The 21,210-nt window shown below is 31.2% G+C and overlaps 1 protein-coding gene across 1 annotated transcript in view; it reads right to left on the bottom strand.

Annotated features, from left to right (window-relative positions):
- Positions 1-18,881, bottom strand: part of LOC124373649 (tetratricopeptide repeat protein 14 homolog) — a gene marked incomplete at its 3' end in the record, with an annotated part of 30,781 nt that extends 11,900 nt beyond the window's left edge. The window contains 12 exon segments of the mRNA XM_046832001.1: positions 1,679-1,729; positions 2,406-2,491; positions 3,348-3,488; positions 4,374-4,646; positions 6,081-6,203; positions 7,904-8,095; positions 9,520-9,660; positions 16,850-17,058; positions 17,851-17,973; positions 18,178-18,373; positions 18,690-18,760; positions 18,762-18,881. Coding sequence (XP_046687957.1) covers positions 1,679-1,729; positions 2,406-2,491; positions 3,348-3,488; positions 4,374-4,646; positions 6,081-6,203; positions 7,904-8,095; positions 9,520-9,660; positions 16,850-17,058; positions 17,851-17,973; positions 18,178-18,373; positions 18,690-18,760; positions 18,762-18,872 — 1,717 coding nt within the window.
- Positions 18,882-21,210: the final 2,329 nt, after the last annotated feature.

Genomic DNA, 21,210 nt, shown 5'->3' with positions numbered 1-21,210 from the left:
TGGCTGATACTATGTCACTGACTGCTTTTATTCTCTACAAGCTAAGTACGCAATTTCCTACACAAGATATCAATGTGAGATGTCTATTTGAGGTCTTCATCTATTGTCAGTCCCAAGTACTTTGTCTTTGCTGCTGCTTGGATATTGGGCCAGTGCAGATTTTTTCTTTCTTGTCCCAAATACAAAATAATAGTAAGACAATATTAATTTGTTGTTTAAAAGTATTGATAATGATGGAAAAAAATAACTTAAAACCCTAACATCAAGTTCATAGTAAAGGTTCTCAGTCTTGACTGAATGAAGCACGGTGCAGTAAATCATTACTGTTCAGCTGCTGCAATGCAACAAGTTCTCCTACATGTTCAGACACGTGCCCACGAACAAATTGATCTGTAGTGAAGTTTCAAGTTGTGTGGAATGACAGGAAGTCCAGTAGGTGTTTCAAGAGTAATCACAAGAAGCAGCTACTAGCAGCAGAAGGGTGATGGCTCTTGAATAGTACATAGCTAATATATTTTGTCGGATCTGCTGTGACGACCCCAGCATATAGTTCTGAGACCAGACCGGTAACATCGTATGCGGTCTTAATCAGCCAATTTAAAATATTAAATTATCAGTAATATATTTTATTTTTATTCAGCATAACATTTAATTGTAGTAACAAGTAATGAATATATGCAGCCAGACTTATTAGGTTAAGCAGTGCAGGTGGAGAAGATATATATTTTAATTCAGCACATGAATTGTAAGTCCAAGTCTGTCAGCAGTAAGCCTGGTAATTTTCCATACCCAGAGTAGCTGCGCAGTTACTGGGTGGTAAACAGGCAGGAATTTGCTGAGGTAGCGTCTGGAACAACGCTGCTCCCTGGAGTTCGTTGTTCTGAGTCGCAGTCGTGCCAGGGTTTTGAACGCGTCAAGCTCGCGTGAAATCGCTCTCTCGCTCTCTCTCCCGTTCTAAATTTGTAATTGTTCAACTGATTCTAAATTATGCAATAAAATTCAAATTGTTTTCGCAATAAACTAAATTGTTTTATTTGGCCAACCGAAGAGAGAATTTTTATTACAGCAACCTGGGCTAGTTTCCATCACCGTGTCCGAATTAGAACCCGAGAACTTTTAAAATTAAATTACGTGTGGTCGTCACGCCACACTGCTAAAAGAAGAATTCTCACCTATACTATGAGTTCCATAATGTCGTACATTGGAATAGTTTGGGATATCTTGACAGGAAATATTGGCAAAATTTCTACAACACTGCTTCAGCTGTGAATATCACACCACACCAACACAGTCACAGGGGGTCTGGTGGCATACGTTTAATTTAATCCATGCTCCTGACATTTTGTAGTCTAGTGCATTTTCGTATGAAATTGGTATAAAATACTAGTGGAAGAACTCCACTTAAATCAGAAGTGGGTTAGCTTGGGTAGAAGTTAAAGGGTCCATTAAATTCTTCTATAAATTGAGACAAAAAAATATATTTTTAAAATTTTTGTGAAAAGTTAAATGACTTCAGAAAAATACAGCCTATAAAATTTAATCCCTTCAACTACTTTTTATATAGGATTTCCGCACCATATGGAGTTATTTCAGGATTGCCAAAAATACATGCCGAATCCAGGTTTTTTTTCTTTAACTACGAAGGCAACAGGCAATTGGTGTGAAAAAAAACACTTACAAGAAAACGAATACGGCATTGCAGGAGGGTTGTAGTGTGATCCTCGTGCACCTGTAAACAAAGAATTCTGTTATATTTTCGTATTTTATCTTAAAATTATTATTGAGATCCTATTTTCAATCAAGATCAAATGACCCATTTGTGAGTCACTATCAAGACCATTAAAGAATAAAGTATGTTTTCCTGCTAAACTTCCATTTCTATTAATTTGTGGTTACATAATTGATTATTCAAATATTAATAATAAAGAAATAAGAACAAAATGTGAAAATCTAATAAAATTGTGGAACAATTTGTTTATATTTATACAATAAAATAAAAAAACAATTGCAATAATTTCCCATTGAAATATATTTCATAAAATATGAGTTTGAATTTAAATAACAGTTCTGCTCAAGAACGGGCCATGCCGAACCGGAAACTTTGTTGCACCTACACACTACTGAGTATAACCCATATAGGCGGCTGATCATGAGATCTCAATGGGAAGTGACCCCAATATTATACTCATTTTAAAAATCCTGCCAATCTGGAAATTGCTCAGAAGACCTTTTATATTTAAGAGCAGTAGAGATATCCTCAGATTCTTCTTCTGGAAAAAAAGAGTTATTCACTCAGGATTGTTTTAGTTCTTAGCCGAATGCTCTTTAACCTAAACAGACATTCATTTTATATATAAACATCTTTGTAACAACATCACGATTAAATTAAACCCAGTTGTACGTACCATCAGTCTCAGCAGCTGATGTGTCCATGATGGCCATGCGTTTGCTGAGAGGAGACAGGGACTTCTCTTTGGGCTCACTCTTCCTGCTGTACAACATAGAGAAATTGGTTTAGAAAATAAATACAAACCAGTAAGAACTGACATTCAGATCAGTATAACACTTCTGTTAAATACACTTATATACTTGTGTACAGTGTCCAATAAGACATTGACAAATAAGAGATGACGTTTGACAATGATTATAACTACTATAATAATGGCCTGTACTTTTCTAACATTATGCACAACAGTAACTAAAATTCAACCCTACAAAATATAAAAGATAAAGAAAGGACATATCGTAAAGCCATGGTCTAACATTGATATTATCTCACACAAATGTGAGTAGACTCAGCTTGCCATGATGATTTGAAATAAAGACGAGCCTGACATAAAGTAAACTTAAATAAGGTCATAGCCCACCACAACATTGATCAGAAACGTTTTGATGTGAGATAACAAAACTAACCCCAACTAAACGTGTAAAACAAACATCCATAGCAGATTTTAAGCAGCAAGGCAACCACATGGGAATTCCGAATTACGAAAAAGACATAACACATAACTAACACAAAATAGTTTGATTTCAGTTGTGTAATAATTGATAAAAACAAAACATGTCACACAAATAAAATTTAATTATTATTTAAGTGTTTCTGATTTTAATTATTTAATATATAATTAATGATAAAATATTACACAACAGAATTTATAAAATTAAATGTTTATTTACATGATTGCTCGGTATTCAAATTTATTAAATTTAATTCTTTTGAGTTAAAACGAGTAAAGATATTCCTTCCTCAGTTATTAGAAAGTACTGTACAACAGTAAAAGATACATATTATAGCATGCTAAATAAAGAATATCCTTTAAAAATCGTCCATGAAATAACTGACTGACCTCTTGTGCTTCTTCTTGCGATGAGAATCATTGGATGAAGCAGAACTGGAGTCTGAGGATGAGGATGAAGAAGAAGAGCTGGAACTACCAGAGGAAGAGGAACTGCTACTGGAGGAGGAATGCCTTTTGTGTTTCTTGGCTCTGAAACAATTAATGTGTTGCTTATGCTGAAGAAATACGTGCAACTCCCTGCCTCATATATTTAGTCACACCAGACTCTGTTACTTATTTAAAGAGAGCTTTCTTAACATTGTGTAATTTTCTGTCTGATCATGCAATAATTCTTAATATACAGGTCCTACAGACTAGAACTTGTACATAGGTTTCTCTTGGTTCAAGGAAGAGCTCTAATGATTTAGAGACCAAAAAGTCAAAATTAAAGGTATAAATGAAACTATACAATTTTGCATTGGTCTAATGGGTAATTGTGATGGTAACGAAGTAATCACTGAATAAAGCCATTTGTAAATAGATTTGAATATAATAGGGCTGAAACTCAAGGATTAATACTAATGGATAAGAAAAACAGCACCTTGAAAACCTTCCTTTCAGAGTTAATTACATTGACAACTGGCATGCTCTCTACAGGTTGAGAAACATTACAGTACAGTTGAAAGTTTATTTATATTATGTGTTTTTTTTTTTTTTCATTAATGGAACTTAGAAGGGATTTTCAAGGTAATTCTGCTGATTTTACTAACCATAAAAAAAATTTGTAAAAAAACTAAGTAAAATCAAACGTTTATGAAGTTTTACAATATGACATAGTAGGACAAGTCATGGTCATTTTTTTAGATAGGTTGGCAAGACTTTCGTTATGTTCTGTTGGATCCTTCAAGACTCTGTAGATCGATTTATTTCTTCCACAAGTCTATTTCCAAAAATGTTGCCCCATGAACAATTTTTTTTATCATGGTTAACTCCTCAATATTTACTTAGCAAATGTGCTAACTGGTAGGACGTACCTGGGAGAGTGGGGCCTGTTGAATTATTAAATCCAGACATAAATATTGTCTCCATACTTACTTTTTCTCCTTCTTCTTCTTCTTGGTGCTCCCTGTGACATCATCCTTGGTCTGCGGCTCTGTGCCCAGCAGATGTTTCAGTGTGTCTTTGACGCCTTGTGCCTTGGTGGTAGCCAGTCCGGTCACCAGTCCATCGGTCAGTGACACAGAACCATTGGCTAACTTGGCCTTGATGAACTCTATGGAGTTGTGGGCCTCCTCGTGATATGGCACCACTTCAAGACACTTCTCGTAGCATTTCAGCGCCTCTTCCATCTGGTTCTGGTCCTCGAAGCTAGTTCATAATACAAGCATAAGTTTAGTAGGTATTTGTAAAACTAAAGTAAACCATTCGATAACTATCATATCTTTATAACATTTTTTGTAGAAACCAAACAACACATGACAAATTTAATGCAATAGTAAAACTCAGGTAATGACATAAATGACCAACATTAAAAGTTAAAAGTGCTTTATCTATAGCAGTTTTCCTAATAGGTTTCCAAATTTAAACATTTTAATCCTTATAGTGCCGGAACATGATAAAAAAGTTTGTCGGAAACATACCAGAGATTTCTCTAAAAGTACTGCTGAAAAATGCCAAGCCTGTTCACAGATTTCGTAACGTTTTACTAAAATAAATATAAAAACTGTTTTAAATAGGTCTCTAATTTTTATTTGATTTTCTTTACAGATAAATTGTTTAGTTAAAAACACATAAAACATGCATATACTACTGCTAATTAATTATATTTAAAACACACAAATGGTTCTTACCAAAATATTTTTTAACACTTTTCAGTTTCATATGGAAAATGAAGATTCAAACAGTTCATAAAATACACAGACTATCACTAAAATCTGAATAAGTAAAACTTCATTTAAAATAAGTTAGCAGAAAAATAATTTTCCTTCATAAAAATATAAAACAAAATCATATATTTAAATCTAAATTAATTTAATTTTGTAGGTTACAAAAATTAAAAATATTTACTTACAGTATATAATTTTTCAGTTTCACATGCAAAATAGCACTTTGAAAAATTATCCGGTTATAAAATATAAAACATAATATCAAAATTGAAAAAGAAAATTAAAGTAAATGAAACACAAAAAGATTTTATTAATATTTTAAAAACTGTAAAAGTTATGTTATAATGAAAGCAGTGTTTTTTGGTTGTTTAAATTTAAACTAAACATCTTGTAAAATTACTATAAATATTTTTTTCCTGTAATTTGGTTTACTCCGATCGTTTATATATCAGAGTAAAAAAAAGTATGTAAAAAAACGTAAAACAATTATCGTGGTAGAATGTTTACCGTGAACGTCAGTTGGCATTTTTCACAATGTCCTTATATCCTATGGATGTTTGCATTTCTCTGTGTTTTAAAAGGATTAAATTGAGTTTTTAAGTTAATGTCTCTAAAATCCTATCATTAACTTTCTTTACAATGTTAAACTGTAATAACACTTTAAATTAATAATGAATGTGTGTTGATGAAAGCTCTCATCTATATGTATATAATTATAATCCTTTTTACACTTTTTAAACGTTTTATTTTCATACTATGTACATTTCGAATTCTGGGAATTCATCTTTAGGTACTAAGGTTAAGTTAAATTATCTATATTATTTAAGGCGAGTAATCATATGAACTTAATGTTTGAATATTCAATAAAATTCTTAACAAAAAGAAGATTGATATATTTTGGTTTCATAATAATTACCTTCTTCCATATGCCACAAGAGTTTCTCCCATGTACTTTCTTGCATTTGCGTGACTGTGGTTCAATTTCAGGGCACACTCAAAGTCTTCAATAGCTTTCTTGAAACTTCCGCTGTTTGCAAACCTAGTAAAACAAATTAAGTTGATTAAAGGTGTAAATCACACACAATAATTATAGCAGCATGCACATGGTAGAATGTGCTTGAATTCAGAATAGCAAGTTAAAGAGCCCAGTAGTACTAAGTGCTTAACCCGTTGAGTGCCAAGCACTTTTGAGGGGGTGTCACTGTCAGTGCCAAGCATTTATGACAGGTTGCCTTTCTCAATGCCAAGCACTTTTTTGGTATTTATGTAGTATTCAGCCAAATAATTCATAACCTTTTTAAAAATAAACACAATGAGATGATTATGTGGGGTAAAAACATAGCCTATAACTTGTTATATTTATTTGGATGATAAACATGTTAAAAATTTAAATAAAAAATTATACAAACAAAAATTTAAATTTGAATGTTTTAAACTTTGGAATACAAACATTGTAATTTTATGATCTTATTTATTTACATGAATCTGTATTTTTGTTCCTTATGTACACAGAAACAAACATACCAAATTTCAAAGAAGTAATACTTATTACGACTTTACTTATATATTAGTGCAAAATATTGAAAATCTGCACTTGCTACAAAAAAGTTGTCTCTCATACTTGGCAAATAGCTTTTACCAGCTCTAAAAATCAAATCAAGATAGATAATCTGTGTTTATTTGATTTATTATATATAAAATGAAACTAAGTACAGTGCCATATGTCAACATTTAGATACAGAATAATAAATATTGGAAAAGCTGATATAAAAAGCCCTCAGCATTTTTTTGGAAATACCCGTGGGCCAATCTCATTGGCTATTGGCACTCAAAGGGTTAATTTATAGTGACAGGGAGAGAGTTGATAAAGATTGACTTTCCTATTGACTAAAACAAGGAGCATAAAGTTGAAAGTTTAGAACATCATAGCCTTGAAGGTGTGAGTTTGATCTTTATATATGGCCATATCTATCAAATGGAGCTTCATTCAAGCCCAGAAGTAGTTGTTTCTACCAGAACACTGAAGATATACCTTCAGACATATATTAAATTTAAAACTTGAACATGAATTAGCAAAGTAATGTGTAGAGTTTAAATAAACATTTAAATCTTATTAAAATGATCTTACTGTAAAAAGAACACAAGGTCAGTAATAATGTACTTTCAGAGTTAAATTTTATCCTATTTAAATAATCATTTTAAACCCTTTTAACTGGCTTGCAAGTGGCAAGTTTCTTGCTGCTACTTCATATATACAGTGTTTTACACCCTAACTTTCTAAGTGTACTAATCTCACTTTAAAATCTAGGCTATTAAGGCTAAAGTACTTAAAATAATAATGCCTTAACAACATTTCTGAGTTAAACTAAAAAATTACAAAGACAGATGAACGGAAAACCTTTTTTCATACTTTCATATAAAAGTAATTGATCTTCTGAACGTTGTGATAAAAACACGCTGTATATAATTTTATAAAGATTAAAATAGTACGGATATCAGCTTTGGTTACTCTTGTTAGAAATCACTGCTAACTGAACATTCATTTTCCAAGATATTTTATTCAATACTGAAACAACTCAAAAATAGCCGAATGTAACAAATCAGTAATTTTATAAAAAAAATAGTAACTATCTCAAAATGATGTATTTGAAAAAGAAAATTGTTAACACAGACAGTGATCAATCCAAAACAAACCAGAAAAAATACACAAAATAATGTTCTGTTAGGTCAGTTACTTACAGAGCCCCACGAGCTACCAGACCCTCGATGTTGCTTGCATCAATGCTTAACGCCTTGTTGAGACATTGGAAGGCCTCAGTGACACGGCCAGCCTTGAAGTGTTCAATTCCATCAGCCACACTGCGGAATGCCCACTTGGCCGCTTGCACACTGCGCAACTCACTTGCGTATTCCGCTTCTGGGAATCGCCCTCTGACAACATACATCATCAATCAAACTTAAAAGAACAAAACTCCAAATATTACGTCCTCCTTTTCCTTCGGACTTCAGTATTTTATTTCACTAGTTGTAACCTAATTAATTATTAATAAAAAATAGCCCATCTCAAACCAAATTTATAGTCAAATTACCCAAAGTAAGTTATCTTACATTTCCTACTTATATTTACAGGACATTTTTTTCAATTCACTTTATCATTACTATTAACACTAACGTTTCCCCACTCAAAATTCATTCATTCATTGAGGTCATGCTGATTCTGATTTATTGTATGCCTACAACACTAGCATTGTATGGTATCAGACTATTTGGTCCTATTTCTTCCACACTAGTATAGATTTTTAAAAGATGGAACAATCCACATTTTGTTTGGTTAACTACAGAGTCACAAAGTTTTCTCTGAAGGCAGTTGTTGTTGTTGTTACTCCACAAGGAAATATAGGCATTTAACAATGCCCTCCTACAGACAGTGATATGCAGTAGTACAAACTGCTTGGTACCACGCAGTTTTTAGGTGGAACAAGCATTTTCATAAAATTATACAATATATTTTTTATCACTAAAACGGTAATTTCCATACTTAAATGAAGGGTAAAATTGTGAAAAATATATACTTAGGTAATCAGTCCCCTATGTTTTTTTTAAATATTCAAGAACAAAATATAAACAATTATAAAAATAAAAGATAGTACATTTAATTGTTTTATGACAAATTGAGATTATCTAAAGTATGCCAAATATGTTGTTAAAAAAGTATAATGTGTGTACTTTACTTTTTTACAATATGTTTTTGATATTTTAATAAGAAATATACAAATTAAAAAACTATCTTATTTACACATAATCATTTTGTTTTCAGAATTAAAAAAGACATGAATTAAAAGTTTTTGGGGAATTTGAATTTATTGTAAAAAAAGTAGATAAATTAATTATGAAATACGTTTTCAATTAATACTAAATTGCATTTGTACATAAAGTAGTGTTTAAGATTCAAAATGTATGACCTTGCCACTTGTTTAAGGTAGAACCGTTAGGTAATTTTGTATCCAGACTGAAGGAAAAACAACTCATGTTAATTTGTTTTATAATTTTTTTAGTTCAGATTAGAGTTTTCACCAAAGCTCAAATTGGGTTTTTCTAGAAAAAATACTAAATTATTACTAAATAAAGTAAACATAATATATATATATGTGAATATCTTAATTTTAAATTGAATGTGGATCGCAGTAAATTTACTATAGAATTTTGTTGCTAATGATTAATTGGTAATTTTAGATTATTCAAGAGCTAAATATATTTCAACACAAAACTACTAGTGAATGTAAAATCAAAAGAAAAATATAACTGTTATCGAGGTGAAGTTGTCCCAAAGTTTCTTCAGTGTAATTAGTACTTACTTGAGTGAAACTATATTGGTGTGATGCAAGTTGCCCAGTCCCATTACTGCAGCCAAACAGGTCACATTGCTCGGGTTGTGGAACCCCACAGTCTTCTCCAACATCTCTTCGTAAGGTTCGTTCTTTGATTCCTGGGACAACCTACGCAAGGCAGACATAAATTACATCATGATTCAACGCTTATACCCACTGACATTGCTTTCTCTTATATTTCAGTATTATTTGTTGTTAGTAATAAATTGTAGTGTCACCAATCTCTAAATGAAACTAAAGTTTTTGATAATCGACACAATTATCTCTTGGAAACTCCACACCAAAACTCAGTTTAACTAATAAATGCAACTATTAACCCTCTGAGGACCAGCCACACAACTTTAGGATGACAATTATTACTTGTGTAAAAGATATTGGCTATGCTGAATCGCACAGTATTTATTAGAAATCTTCAGTAAACATATGTTAAACCTAAACAGTTTTGGTTCATCATATATTGACTGAGGATGGCTATCCATATCAAGGCTGAAATTTTTTTGGTTTGAATCTAGATCCTAACAACGAGAATTGATAGATATAACAACACAAGACTTAAAAGTTAATAAATTGATATAGGCTAAAAGTTGTACACCAGTCATGAAAGGATTCAAAAGCACATGATTAAGACTGTAGAGTTTTGATACTCATTCTTTGGAATGTATGTTAGACTTTTGACACAAACATATTGTCTATCTGGTCTTCAAAGTATTAAAACTGAAAACTGGATATCTTGACTGCAGTCTGACTATAAGAATTGTTAATTCAAAAATGTAAATGTTCAATCTAAAAACAAATATTAATTAGGAGAAAAACAACACTTGAATATTTAAAAAAACAGTCCAAAATGCACAGTAATTGTTCAATGATTAAATAAAAAAAACATTTTTTATTCAAGAGATAATTTAAGAAAGAGCAAAAACTAATTAAAAAATTTCTTTTGTTTAACTGTTATTTGTATATTACACATGTAAATGAATAAATATACATTATTCACAAAAGTTTCAAATATCTAATTTAATAAAATTAATATTAAACTTTAATTACCATTATGAGTAGGATATGAGTACAAGGCAAAATCAATTAAACGTTTGCCATTTCTTCATTAATTTTGCCCATCAAAAAGACTTCATCTTACAAAGGTGTAAGTAGACAATCCATTCATGTTCAAATCCTTCGTCACGATCTTCTAATATCTTTTTGTTCTCAGTATCAAAATGTGTGCGTGAGTTTTTAAATGTCTACTTGAGTTGCACTATTGTCCACTGTCAAATTTTTTTCTGGTTCACTGAGCTCAATACTTATTACATAACTTGGGTGATAGTAGTGGATCCTCGTCATAATGTTGCAGTAGTGATTTTTCATGTTCGTTTTCATGTAGTTATAAATTCATGTTCGTCTACATCTGCAGTAAGAAATGGCAAACTTAAATATGTGGTTGGTTGCCAATTTGTAGACACAAAAACTCGAAATCAAACTCTTAATATAACGGTCTGAAGAAATCCAATTTGCCCGTCAAAATGATCTTCAAATTGTCTTTCTTAGTGATCCAGTGAAAAAGTAGTCCATTAACGAAAATAGCTGATAAGAATGTTTAAGACTTAAATTATGATTTCCTGTAATAAAAATGGCATGAAACATTTGAACATGAAAAAGAAAAATGATGAATACATTTATTAAGTATGGATACACCTAAAATAAAACACAAGATGGAATTTTCAGCATTTTATTATCCCCAAAACTAATTCCAGATTCCAAAACCAAACCACTATTCCAATACTACAACAAAAATAAAACTATACAAAATACAAAAATACTGATGAAAATAGAACAATATAAAGTGAAAACTCAACAATGAATTGCCTCAAAATTGATAACGTTTTTATTAAATAATCAAAGTGATACATCATGTAAGTATTCCTAAATAAACTAACATCCCCTTCCATATTCCACACAGTATGACATTTGACTTATGGATGAACTCAACTTTGGATTTTTCCAACTTTGCAACAATTTCTTTTAATTTTTAATTCTTTGTGTTATTATATACTTTTCAATACTATTTCTTACAACTCTAATTATTTTACAGCCTCATACACCTAATAAATTAATATTTACTCTCCTGATGAAATCACAAATATATTTTTAATAATAATTTAGTAATTAAATACTATGTACAATGTAATATGAATGCAATAAAACTTGTACAACAGCAATAACTATTCATGACACAATCAATTCTGTAACAGTATTTTTATCCTTTTTTTTAATGGAATAGATAAAAGATCCACATAAGCATTATAAAACCGGGAAATTCATGAGTTAAAATCTTTTTTATTTCAACTAAAGGGAAATTACAACTTACATAGTTTTCTTAATACTTACCCACCTTTTGATAAGTCATTACTAAGATGTATTATACAGGTAGAGTCAGAAACCGAGCACATTCAAGCAAAAGACTAAGTCCTTCCATACTTGGCCTTATGCTTTGTTTACAACATAAACATAAGCACATGTATTGAAACTGGAAATCGGCTCCACTCTTTCTCACATGGTACACATTTATTTTTCAAACCAAATTAAAAACTGTGGAAAGAGGTAATTTTTCATACCTACAAGCTGCAATAAAACAAACAGAGTAATATCCAAGAAAACTTTGCAGAAGATATAGGAAACTGAATTTCATGCATCTTAAAAAGAATTAAAAGCAATAATTATTTTAAGCTGGAAATCAGTTTTAAAGTTAAAAATAAAATGTATCAATGGTTCCTGATTGTATGAATTTTGTTAACAGTTTAAAAGCGTGAGTGTAAAAGATATTGTATATACAGTATGGCACCTTTTATAACTGTACATACTAAATTTAATATGATTAATATAAATTTCAGTCAACTAAATGAGTTCAAACATTTTGAATTTATTTTGTATGGAGAAAGAAAGGATATTTAGAATAATTTCTGATTTTTAGTAATTCTCAAAATTTGTAGATCGGTAGCTGTTTAGCTAAACAACTTCCCTTTGGTACGATTTGTTATAAATTATGCTTTGAACAATTTTTAGATAGATAAGCTTACCAACAAGTAAGTAAAAAACAACAAGTTTTGTGTCAGTAAAACTGTATGTTTGCAATTGAATTTTGCTACACATTATTTAACCTATTGGCTACCATACCAAAATTCAAATATTTTTACTTTCAGGTAACGAATAACTTTTTCATTTTACAATGGAAATCATTGTGTGGATGATTAGTGTCAATTAAAAATAGCAAACGTCCATATAACATGTTAACATTGTAATTTATTATCTTATATCTTAAGTATTTAGTTGTCTAGCAACAATTAAGATTCATACCAGATCTACCACAAAAAAATATTATTGATACCACAAAAAAAGATTATTGAATCATTAGCTTGCCTTGGTCACCCCAAGTTTGAAGATTAGGCCTTGCCACATAATTTGTTTTAATTTCTTCATCACAACTTTCACTCAAAATTTCGTCATTAAGGTCACCATCATTCACTTTATTTTTATTTTCATTGAGTATGTTCTCCACAAAGTCACTAAAACTCTCAGAAAAGAATGACGTCATTTTACCCCAACGACATTTCAGATGGCAACTAATAAAAGCAATCAATCGATGAAATGGTAAACAATTGATTGATTTTGAAAGAGCCGAACAGCTTTATAATTGAACACGTTATGACCATCGACATAATAGTACTGACAAATGCAAAAATAATCTATATTTTTACACTAAAATTACGAACTTAGCGTGACTGGCAGTGCTCATCATCGGTAGCCAATGGGTTAAATATTTACTCTCATATTGAAATTTATTACATTACTGAAAATGGATTTGATTTTTATAAAAATTAATAATTTTTTATAAATAATTAATAATAGTTAATAATTTTATAAAAAGCATTGGTGTACTTTTAATTTGACAAATTGCACTGAATTAATGTATAATTTAAGGTTGTATTTATATAGAACTGTTAGTGATTTTATTCTGATTATAAACACTACTATATAGAGTAGTAGATCTTGCTAGTACTTCATAAATTGGAGTGAAGCAATCATTTTTTTTTCTTAGAAAAAGAAAAGTTTTAAGGGAATAACTTATTATTTTTGTCAAAGTTACATTAAGGCATGTTTATATGTACAGCAATTGCCAATTATTTGTTTCATTCTTCGTAAGGCATATTTTTCATAATAGCACAAAATTAGAAGATACTGTTTAACAAAGCTATTGGACAAAGCAAAATTCAAATATGAATGAACAACATTTAAATTTAATTTATTTAATAAGAAATACTCGCATGGCAAACCAATACACAAAAAACTAGTTTCCTACGATTTTAAGATTCTTTAAGAAAACATTAATTCCTTTGAGACTTTTTAGTGTGAACATTAAAAAACAAAAATTCCTTTATTCAAATTTCGAAAAATCTAGATACTCACTTCTCGATACAGGCTGTTAAAACAATTACATGAATTCTACTCCAACTTGTACTTAGTACTGGATTTCGGTGACTATTTTAACAACAGATTTATCGAACTAGGGGTAACTAACTTCAGGAAAGGATTGAACTTTTGAATTATCATCAAGATTAATTTTGTATTTCAGACTCAGTTAATAAAATCTGCCACCCAATTATTTGCTTTCTGAATCAGACCCTCTTAAATATAACACCTCTACTGAATTAATTACAGGCGTTTAACAATTTTCTTAGTTCCTAGCCAAGTTTGCAGATATTTCACGCTCTGATTTTAATATTGTTATGAATAAGGTAACTGGTCAATGATAAACTGTAAAATCATTTCCCTATAATAGAACTCTATTCAAATCCAGACTTACTAGACAGATACTATATTGGTACTACAAATAAAGAGCTGAAATACAAACTTTGAAATCAAAATAAACTTCTTTGGAATTAATCCATCTTTTGGCTTTATAGTTAGAGCAAAAGCAAGCCCCGTATACCTCGGATTCTCACTTATTACAATAAATAATTCCCACTTTACAAATTCTCTTTTTCAAAAATGGGTCAAGATCAGATTTTCTATTTTTCAAAAATGCTTCTCAACCTGATAAGTTAAAATTAGGTAACCAGAATCTACACTCATACATATATATCAATGTATATCACATAGAATAATATTGTAATTTATGGATAGTATTAGACTTCACATTACTTAAGCACTGAAACCATTACAACTATGTTAGTGAGGGAATAAATTTTAATGCGAGGTTTAAGGCTACATCATATCAAATCAGCAAATTCCAAAATATAGAACCAGGATAAATAATTTTTGTCAAACTAAAACTAACTCTTTCTATAGTAAAAGTATAAAGCAGTCAAAAAGATCAATACTCTAATATTGAACTATTTTTAAATGCAGAACATCCACTAGAATATGTGTTTCACTTTATTATTTTGCTGTAATTGCATTGTTCAATAATTATCAAATATTGTTTGTTTCTGATGTAACGTGTTAATGAAGGTCAGGACACTCAACCTTATTTCCTGCGCAGCAATATGTTTTCATCATAATTTCTCTTCAATATATCTTGTCACTGGTCATTTCCAGAAGTGTTAGCACACAGCAGTCTTCTGCCAACTCCTTGATTTATTTCATTGCTTATCATTGCATTTGTAAACCATTACAGTATATTGCTAATTGACTTGATGTCTTTATTTCACACAATGTTTATTTCATTTATTCAGCCATCTTATCGGACATATGATTATAATAAATCTTATCTGTCGGATCTTCATTATTTGTATCATCATTTTTATACTTCTTTTTTCCAGCATTTAAAAACAGTATATAGATGTATTGACTATATTAACTGCTTCATATTTCTTAAAAAAAAAGCCAACTCTGAAAAACATCTTGAACACAACTTCCAACATATCTCACCTGAAAAAGAACTGCTATGAGAATATATTAAGTAACATTACCTTTGGCGAAAAGACCGCTCAGGAATTACTGTATCTCTTATTCAAGTAAGCGTTGTCTTCAAATTAGGCTCTACTCCATAAAAACATTGCTTTCAGAAAACCACATAATCATCTTTGTATATAACTGCAGTACCATTCTTTTATTAAACAATATCCACAGTAATGAATACATTCCTCTGCTGTTAATATAACGGCATTGCTAAACAAGGAAAGGACAAATAATATGGTTGGTGTCATTCAAGTCGTTCAGTAAAGTACAATTCTACCTCTCAGCAATAAAAAAAACAGGTTTTACAATCAATATTCTAACCAGTCTACTATAGAATTATAGCATTAGTGAGATACTGTATATCAATTTGTGATAAAGCCACATTTCGAGACAGGAAAATGTCTAGAGAAATTTTATAAATATCATTTAAAGAAAACAAAATGTGTCATTAATTCTTTAAAATAGAGATGTAGGATGAATTAAAAGTACTTCAATGTCTTAATTTTGTCCATTAAGATACAAATTTGAAAATATGCAAAAAACCGATATTATTAAAATAAAAAAAAAACTAAATAAAGTTAAAACTGTTTGAATTCTAAAATACGGTAAAAATTTCCAAAATATCTTTATAACTGATTTAGGGATTAAAAAATACAGGACATAAAATACTTCTGGAATATAGTAGCCTATTTTAATTTATGAATCATAATTATTAAAGCTAGAAACCAAACAATGTGAATTTAAATATTTAAATGAAATATGAATAACTCTTAACACATAATATTCTTGAATTTAGTCATAATACAAGTACAAAATGCCTACTTTTTCAAAACAAATTATATATCAGTAATTACACTATAAGATGTGTTTGATAAATTAAGACAAATTGAAAGAAAACTGTGAGATCCATAATTACATGATATTTGTGAGGAGTCTTAATTAAAATAAAAACATGAAATTGATGCTATTTTGTGTTTACTAATGTATTATTCAGAATAGGTCGAAAATAAAAATCCACAACACAATGTAGATTATACTGTTGTGTTCTCTTCTCTGAACTGCCCTGAGGAATCCATTAGTAACAGTAAAATCAGTATTTTCAAGTGTTAAGGTTAATTGTAATTGCAAAAGTAAACAATATGATGACTTGTTGATTTCTTTATAATTTTATTTGATCTTTCTGGTTTACAACTCCAGTAACCAACATTATAAAACAAAATGTTTTTATTAGAGATGTTAAAAACAGGTGTTCCCTTTAAATAAAAATATTTTAACTTCTATAACCATTCAAAGTAAAACAAAAACTGAACTTATAATAATTGTCGATATTAATTGCTCCACTTACTTGTAAACTTCAGGAAACTCATCAGAATGGAAGAGACCAAGCCGAGCCTTATGGTCAGATGCATGCACACCCTTCATGCCACAAATAATCTTCTCAGAGTCAGGTATCACTTCCAGAACCTCGCAACACACAAGGTCGTTCAGCATGAATGTACGAGGAATGTTCTTCTTGTCTACAGCAGAGATCAGATTCGATGTTGGGCAGAATGCCTGTTGACAAGATGATGCATGTAAGGAAACAGTCACTCTAAAGTGTCAAAATCAGAAATATACTTATTTTGTTTTTATGGCTATGGTTTACACATAGACGAAGTCATGAAAATTGTTTTATAAGACTAAGAAGACACTGGTATGAAAATCTTTAACCCATTACAGATTTATTTGGTCTAATGAAGATGGTGTCAGTGGATATGCCCCAAACAACCTCAAAAAAAGAAGACTAAGAAGACATTGGTATGAAAATCTTTAACCCATTACAGATTTATTTGATCTAATGAAGATGGTGCCAGTGGATATGCCCCAAACAACCTCAAAGTGGATAGCAATAAGGCATGTTACAGATCATGGACATGCTCTGAACGTTCCAACATTATTAATATTTTTCCAAATCTATTGTCCAATTTATTATGACTAGATTGTATTAAGCTGTTTAACAAACACTAGTTTATAACCAATAACAACATTTATCTTTATGTGCTTGTAGGTACAACATCAAGGTTATCCCAAAATAAGCTCTGTGTAAGTATACAGGCGTGAACAAAGTTTGATAATGTCATTACAACGAAATCTGTCACTAATCATTTCCAACTAGCCTCATTACCACTCTCTAATAATTAAAAGTGGTCACCAGCAAGAATCAAGAGGATGTTCACTGCACGTCCTTGTGCTTTTGGTTCACTTTATGCAGGGACATTAGGAGAACGTTTATGATCCACAACAGGTTGAAAGCACATATCGTTTATTGTCTGAAAGAGCCAACTCGTATATCGTAAGTATACTTACTTTAATATTGAGATCAGAAACTGAGCGAGCACATTCACCATCTAAACACAAGACCTTCAGCGAAAGTCCAGAATTAGCCTTGTGGGTGATACTGGAGATGATCACATCTTTTGGCCTCAAACACTGTAACAAACATTGTATATCAAATATCAAATCAACACTATTGTTTTCTTTTTAGACTGTATATACAGTAAATACCAACTAACTCCTAAGCAGTGCATTTTCTGATATTAGTACAGACCATGTGCTGTTGAATGTGTTATAAGAGGATAACTTAAAACATTGAAAATTATATATAAGAATTTGTAACATGCCATAAAATCTTACCTGTAGAAAATGTTGAGTTCTGCTTGTCTTGTCAAGATTAAGGAAGGTCTCAAAAGCTGGCAAGAGAGCGTAATGTCCAGGTTCCGAGGCTGGTGGGCTTGCCTTGTCCTTTTCAATGAGAGAAGTATCAAACAACACATTGGCTCGTTTGCTGATGAACTGATGCAGCTTCAGCCGTTTTCCTCGGTCTTGAAAACTGTAAAATACATTTGTAGAATTCCATTTCTAGTGTAGGAAGTGTTGAGTTTGGCTGTTGAGTAGATTAAATTTTATTACTTTATATTATAACAGATTCTGAACTACAAAAATGATACTAGGTTCGGCTATTGGCCAAATAACCAAGATAGTTAGTTACATAAAATAATATTTCTGACATTTGTGGATAGCAAATTTAGACTGCCAACATTATGTGTTTGATGAAGACGTATAAAATAATCTGGCAAATTTTAACATCACATTTACCATTATATAAATTTTCATCATAAGGGGATTAAGCAAGATTATACGGTTACCTCAAATGTTTCTGACGTTGAGAGTAGATTCCAAAATCTAGATTGTTAACATTATGTTTCTGCAGATCCCCTTTCTCCCCGCTCGGCCTCCCACGCTTTCTGCAAAAGTTGTCCATGAAAGTTGAGTGAACGAGTCACCAAATCCGAATCTAGGTTAGAAGGAGGCTCCATTTCCATGTTCATTGTTGTTCTTCAAATGACACCACGTCAGTAGTATAATACACCTCCTGTAAACAAATTCAAGAAATTTAGTCAAAATTTAACAACTATTAGCAGTTTTCAACACAGAGTTCCAATGGACCAGGAAGCAGATTTCAACTAATAGACACATTTTTAAATCCTGAATTCTGACTAATCCTGAGAAATATAAAATCCCTTTTCTAGTAAGTAAACATATAAAATAAAGAGAATTTTTTATTTTTACAGTTCAAATTTTGGCTACCAAGCCATAAAAAGTCACATAGTGGAGTCAAAGCCAAATCCCAAACTCTTAAATTCAAAAATCAATCGATGGAATTCAGGAATTGATTCTGCAGAGATATGTCATTTCTCTAGTTATCGGATGATTATCAGTAGACAAATTACCTATTTCTAAAACGTGTTTTTGCCGTACTTCGAGTTTGAAGAATTGTAATGATAATTCGGTTGATGAATGTATTTTCTATACATTTATGTTGACACAGTGCCATGAATCTGCTATGTCTCTTCATAGACAAACCGCTGATATTAGGCAGTACACAAATTCCAAAAAAGGAAACACCACAGATAATTGACAAATTATCATGGTTTTTTACATAATATTTTGCTTGCTGATCTGTATTCGGGTACACAAATTCTTCTGTGTATATTTACAACTTCAAACTAATCACTAAAACATGTTTTTGTCTTGCATAGTATAAAAAAACCTTAATAGAAAACCAAATAACACATTTATTTTATTTTTGCTGTTAGAAATTTATATATCCGAGTGATTTTGCATCATTACGAGTCTGCTGCATCTATGTGCGGATGTAAACTGTGTGATAGAGAGCAAAAAGACGATTTCCAATTCTGGTTTAATCTTTTAGTTGTATAGATATTTCCTCTATAAATATATTATGTTTGTAATCTAATATTTTATCATAACTGGAGAAGGTTCAAAATGTTTAAGTTTAATATATTTTATAAGTGACACAATACAACCTGATATAAAATAGTGTATCTAATTTTTGTTTGTAACAAAGGAGAGAAATATAATCTTTATTCATTATATACCTGAACTATTGTAGCTATAGTATACAACCCACTTTGACTAACAAGCAGTGCCTTATCCATTCACTAATGCTGTGAATGAAGTTAATTAGAAATTAACGGATCTTTTCCGTTATGTGTCAGCAATTTCTAAAAATTATTTCCTATGTCTTTGTAATAAAAACAAATACCACATACCTTTATTCTGGAGGCCAGTAGGCGACAATATCACTAATAATTTTGTTTCAAATAAGTCTTTATCACAATTTCGGCGACGCCACAAAAAATTCACACAAATATGAGTCAATCATAGAGCGCCGCGTACCGCACTGAACTTATTATTCCGATGTTTTGCAAGCGCCGCCAGTTACTTTCAACCGTTTGTGTGTGAGCACCTGTCCTCCGGATCAACAAAATTGTATTTATGAGTAACAGTAAAATGTTCATAACCGTGTTTGTACAATTGTTTTATATGATTTCCATTCGTCTGAAATGATTGTCGTTCCACTTCGAATGTAGTTTTTAATTATTGGAATTAATTGTGTGGCTGATCTATTTTCGACGGCAACCAAGAAACATTCTTTAGTTTCTCTACAGATTCCACCGAAAAAAAAGACCCACTGTTCTGGAATAACACGACCGACACGTTATTTTTTCCGGTGAGCAAAATAAACTTTCGTCAATTTCAAACCGTCAGGCCAGGTCCGCCAATTACAATAGGGTTTTTGTAACCAAGTGACTCGCGGTCACTTCACGCATGTAATTGTTCCAGTCCACCGCTCATTCCATGATTTATACCAAGTTCTTTTTTTTCGCAAGAATTTTGTCGACGTCAATTCTTGTGACCAACAATATATGAAAAAACAGAACTGTTCGAAAAGGTAAACTTTGAGCCGGTGAAATATGTGTCTTGACGCAATTGTTTTGTACTCGCGGCACGTTTGTTTTATTACAAACCCAACGGAATCGATTTTGTAAATATAATTTCATTTTCATGTCCGTTCGCACATTTTACGTGGATTGTGTATACAATCCTTTTTTCTGGAAAAACGACACAGCGTCTTCTTCATTTTTACAACTTTCAACCAACTGGATAAAATTCATTACACAGCATTAAACACACTAAGACGACTAAACAGGACAACAATACACGCACAGGCAAGAGCAGGAACTGACTGCAACCGCTACCGTGGCTCCGTTATTGCGCCGCCTCGTTATCTTGTCCAGACGGGCAAAGTCCAACCGGTTATAACTACTGTCGGCAGTTTGTATTATCTAAAAATACCTATTC

Source organism: Homalodisca vitripennis, unplaced genomic scaffold, assembly GCF_021130785.1.
Source record: "Homalodisca vitripennis isolate AUS2020 unplaced genomic scaffold, UT_GWSS_2.1 ScUCBcl_6084;HRSCAF=13131, whole genome shotgun sequence".
NCBI lineage: Eukaryota > Metazoa > Arthropoda > Insecta > Hemiptera > Cicadellidae > Homalodisca > Homalodisca vitripennis.
The sequence above is the reverse complement of the archived record's forward strand: the minus strand, read 5'-3'. Positions and strand labels throughout refer to the sequence as shown.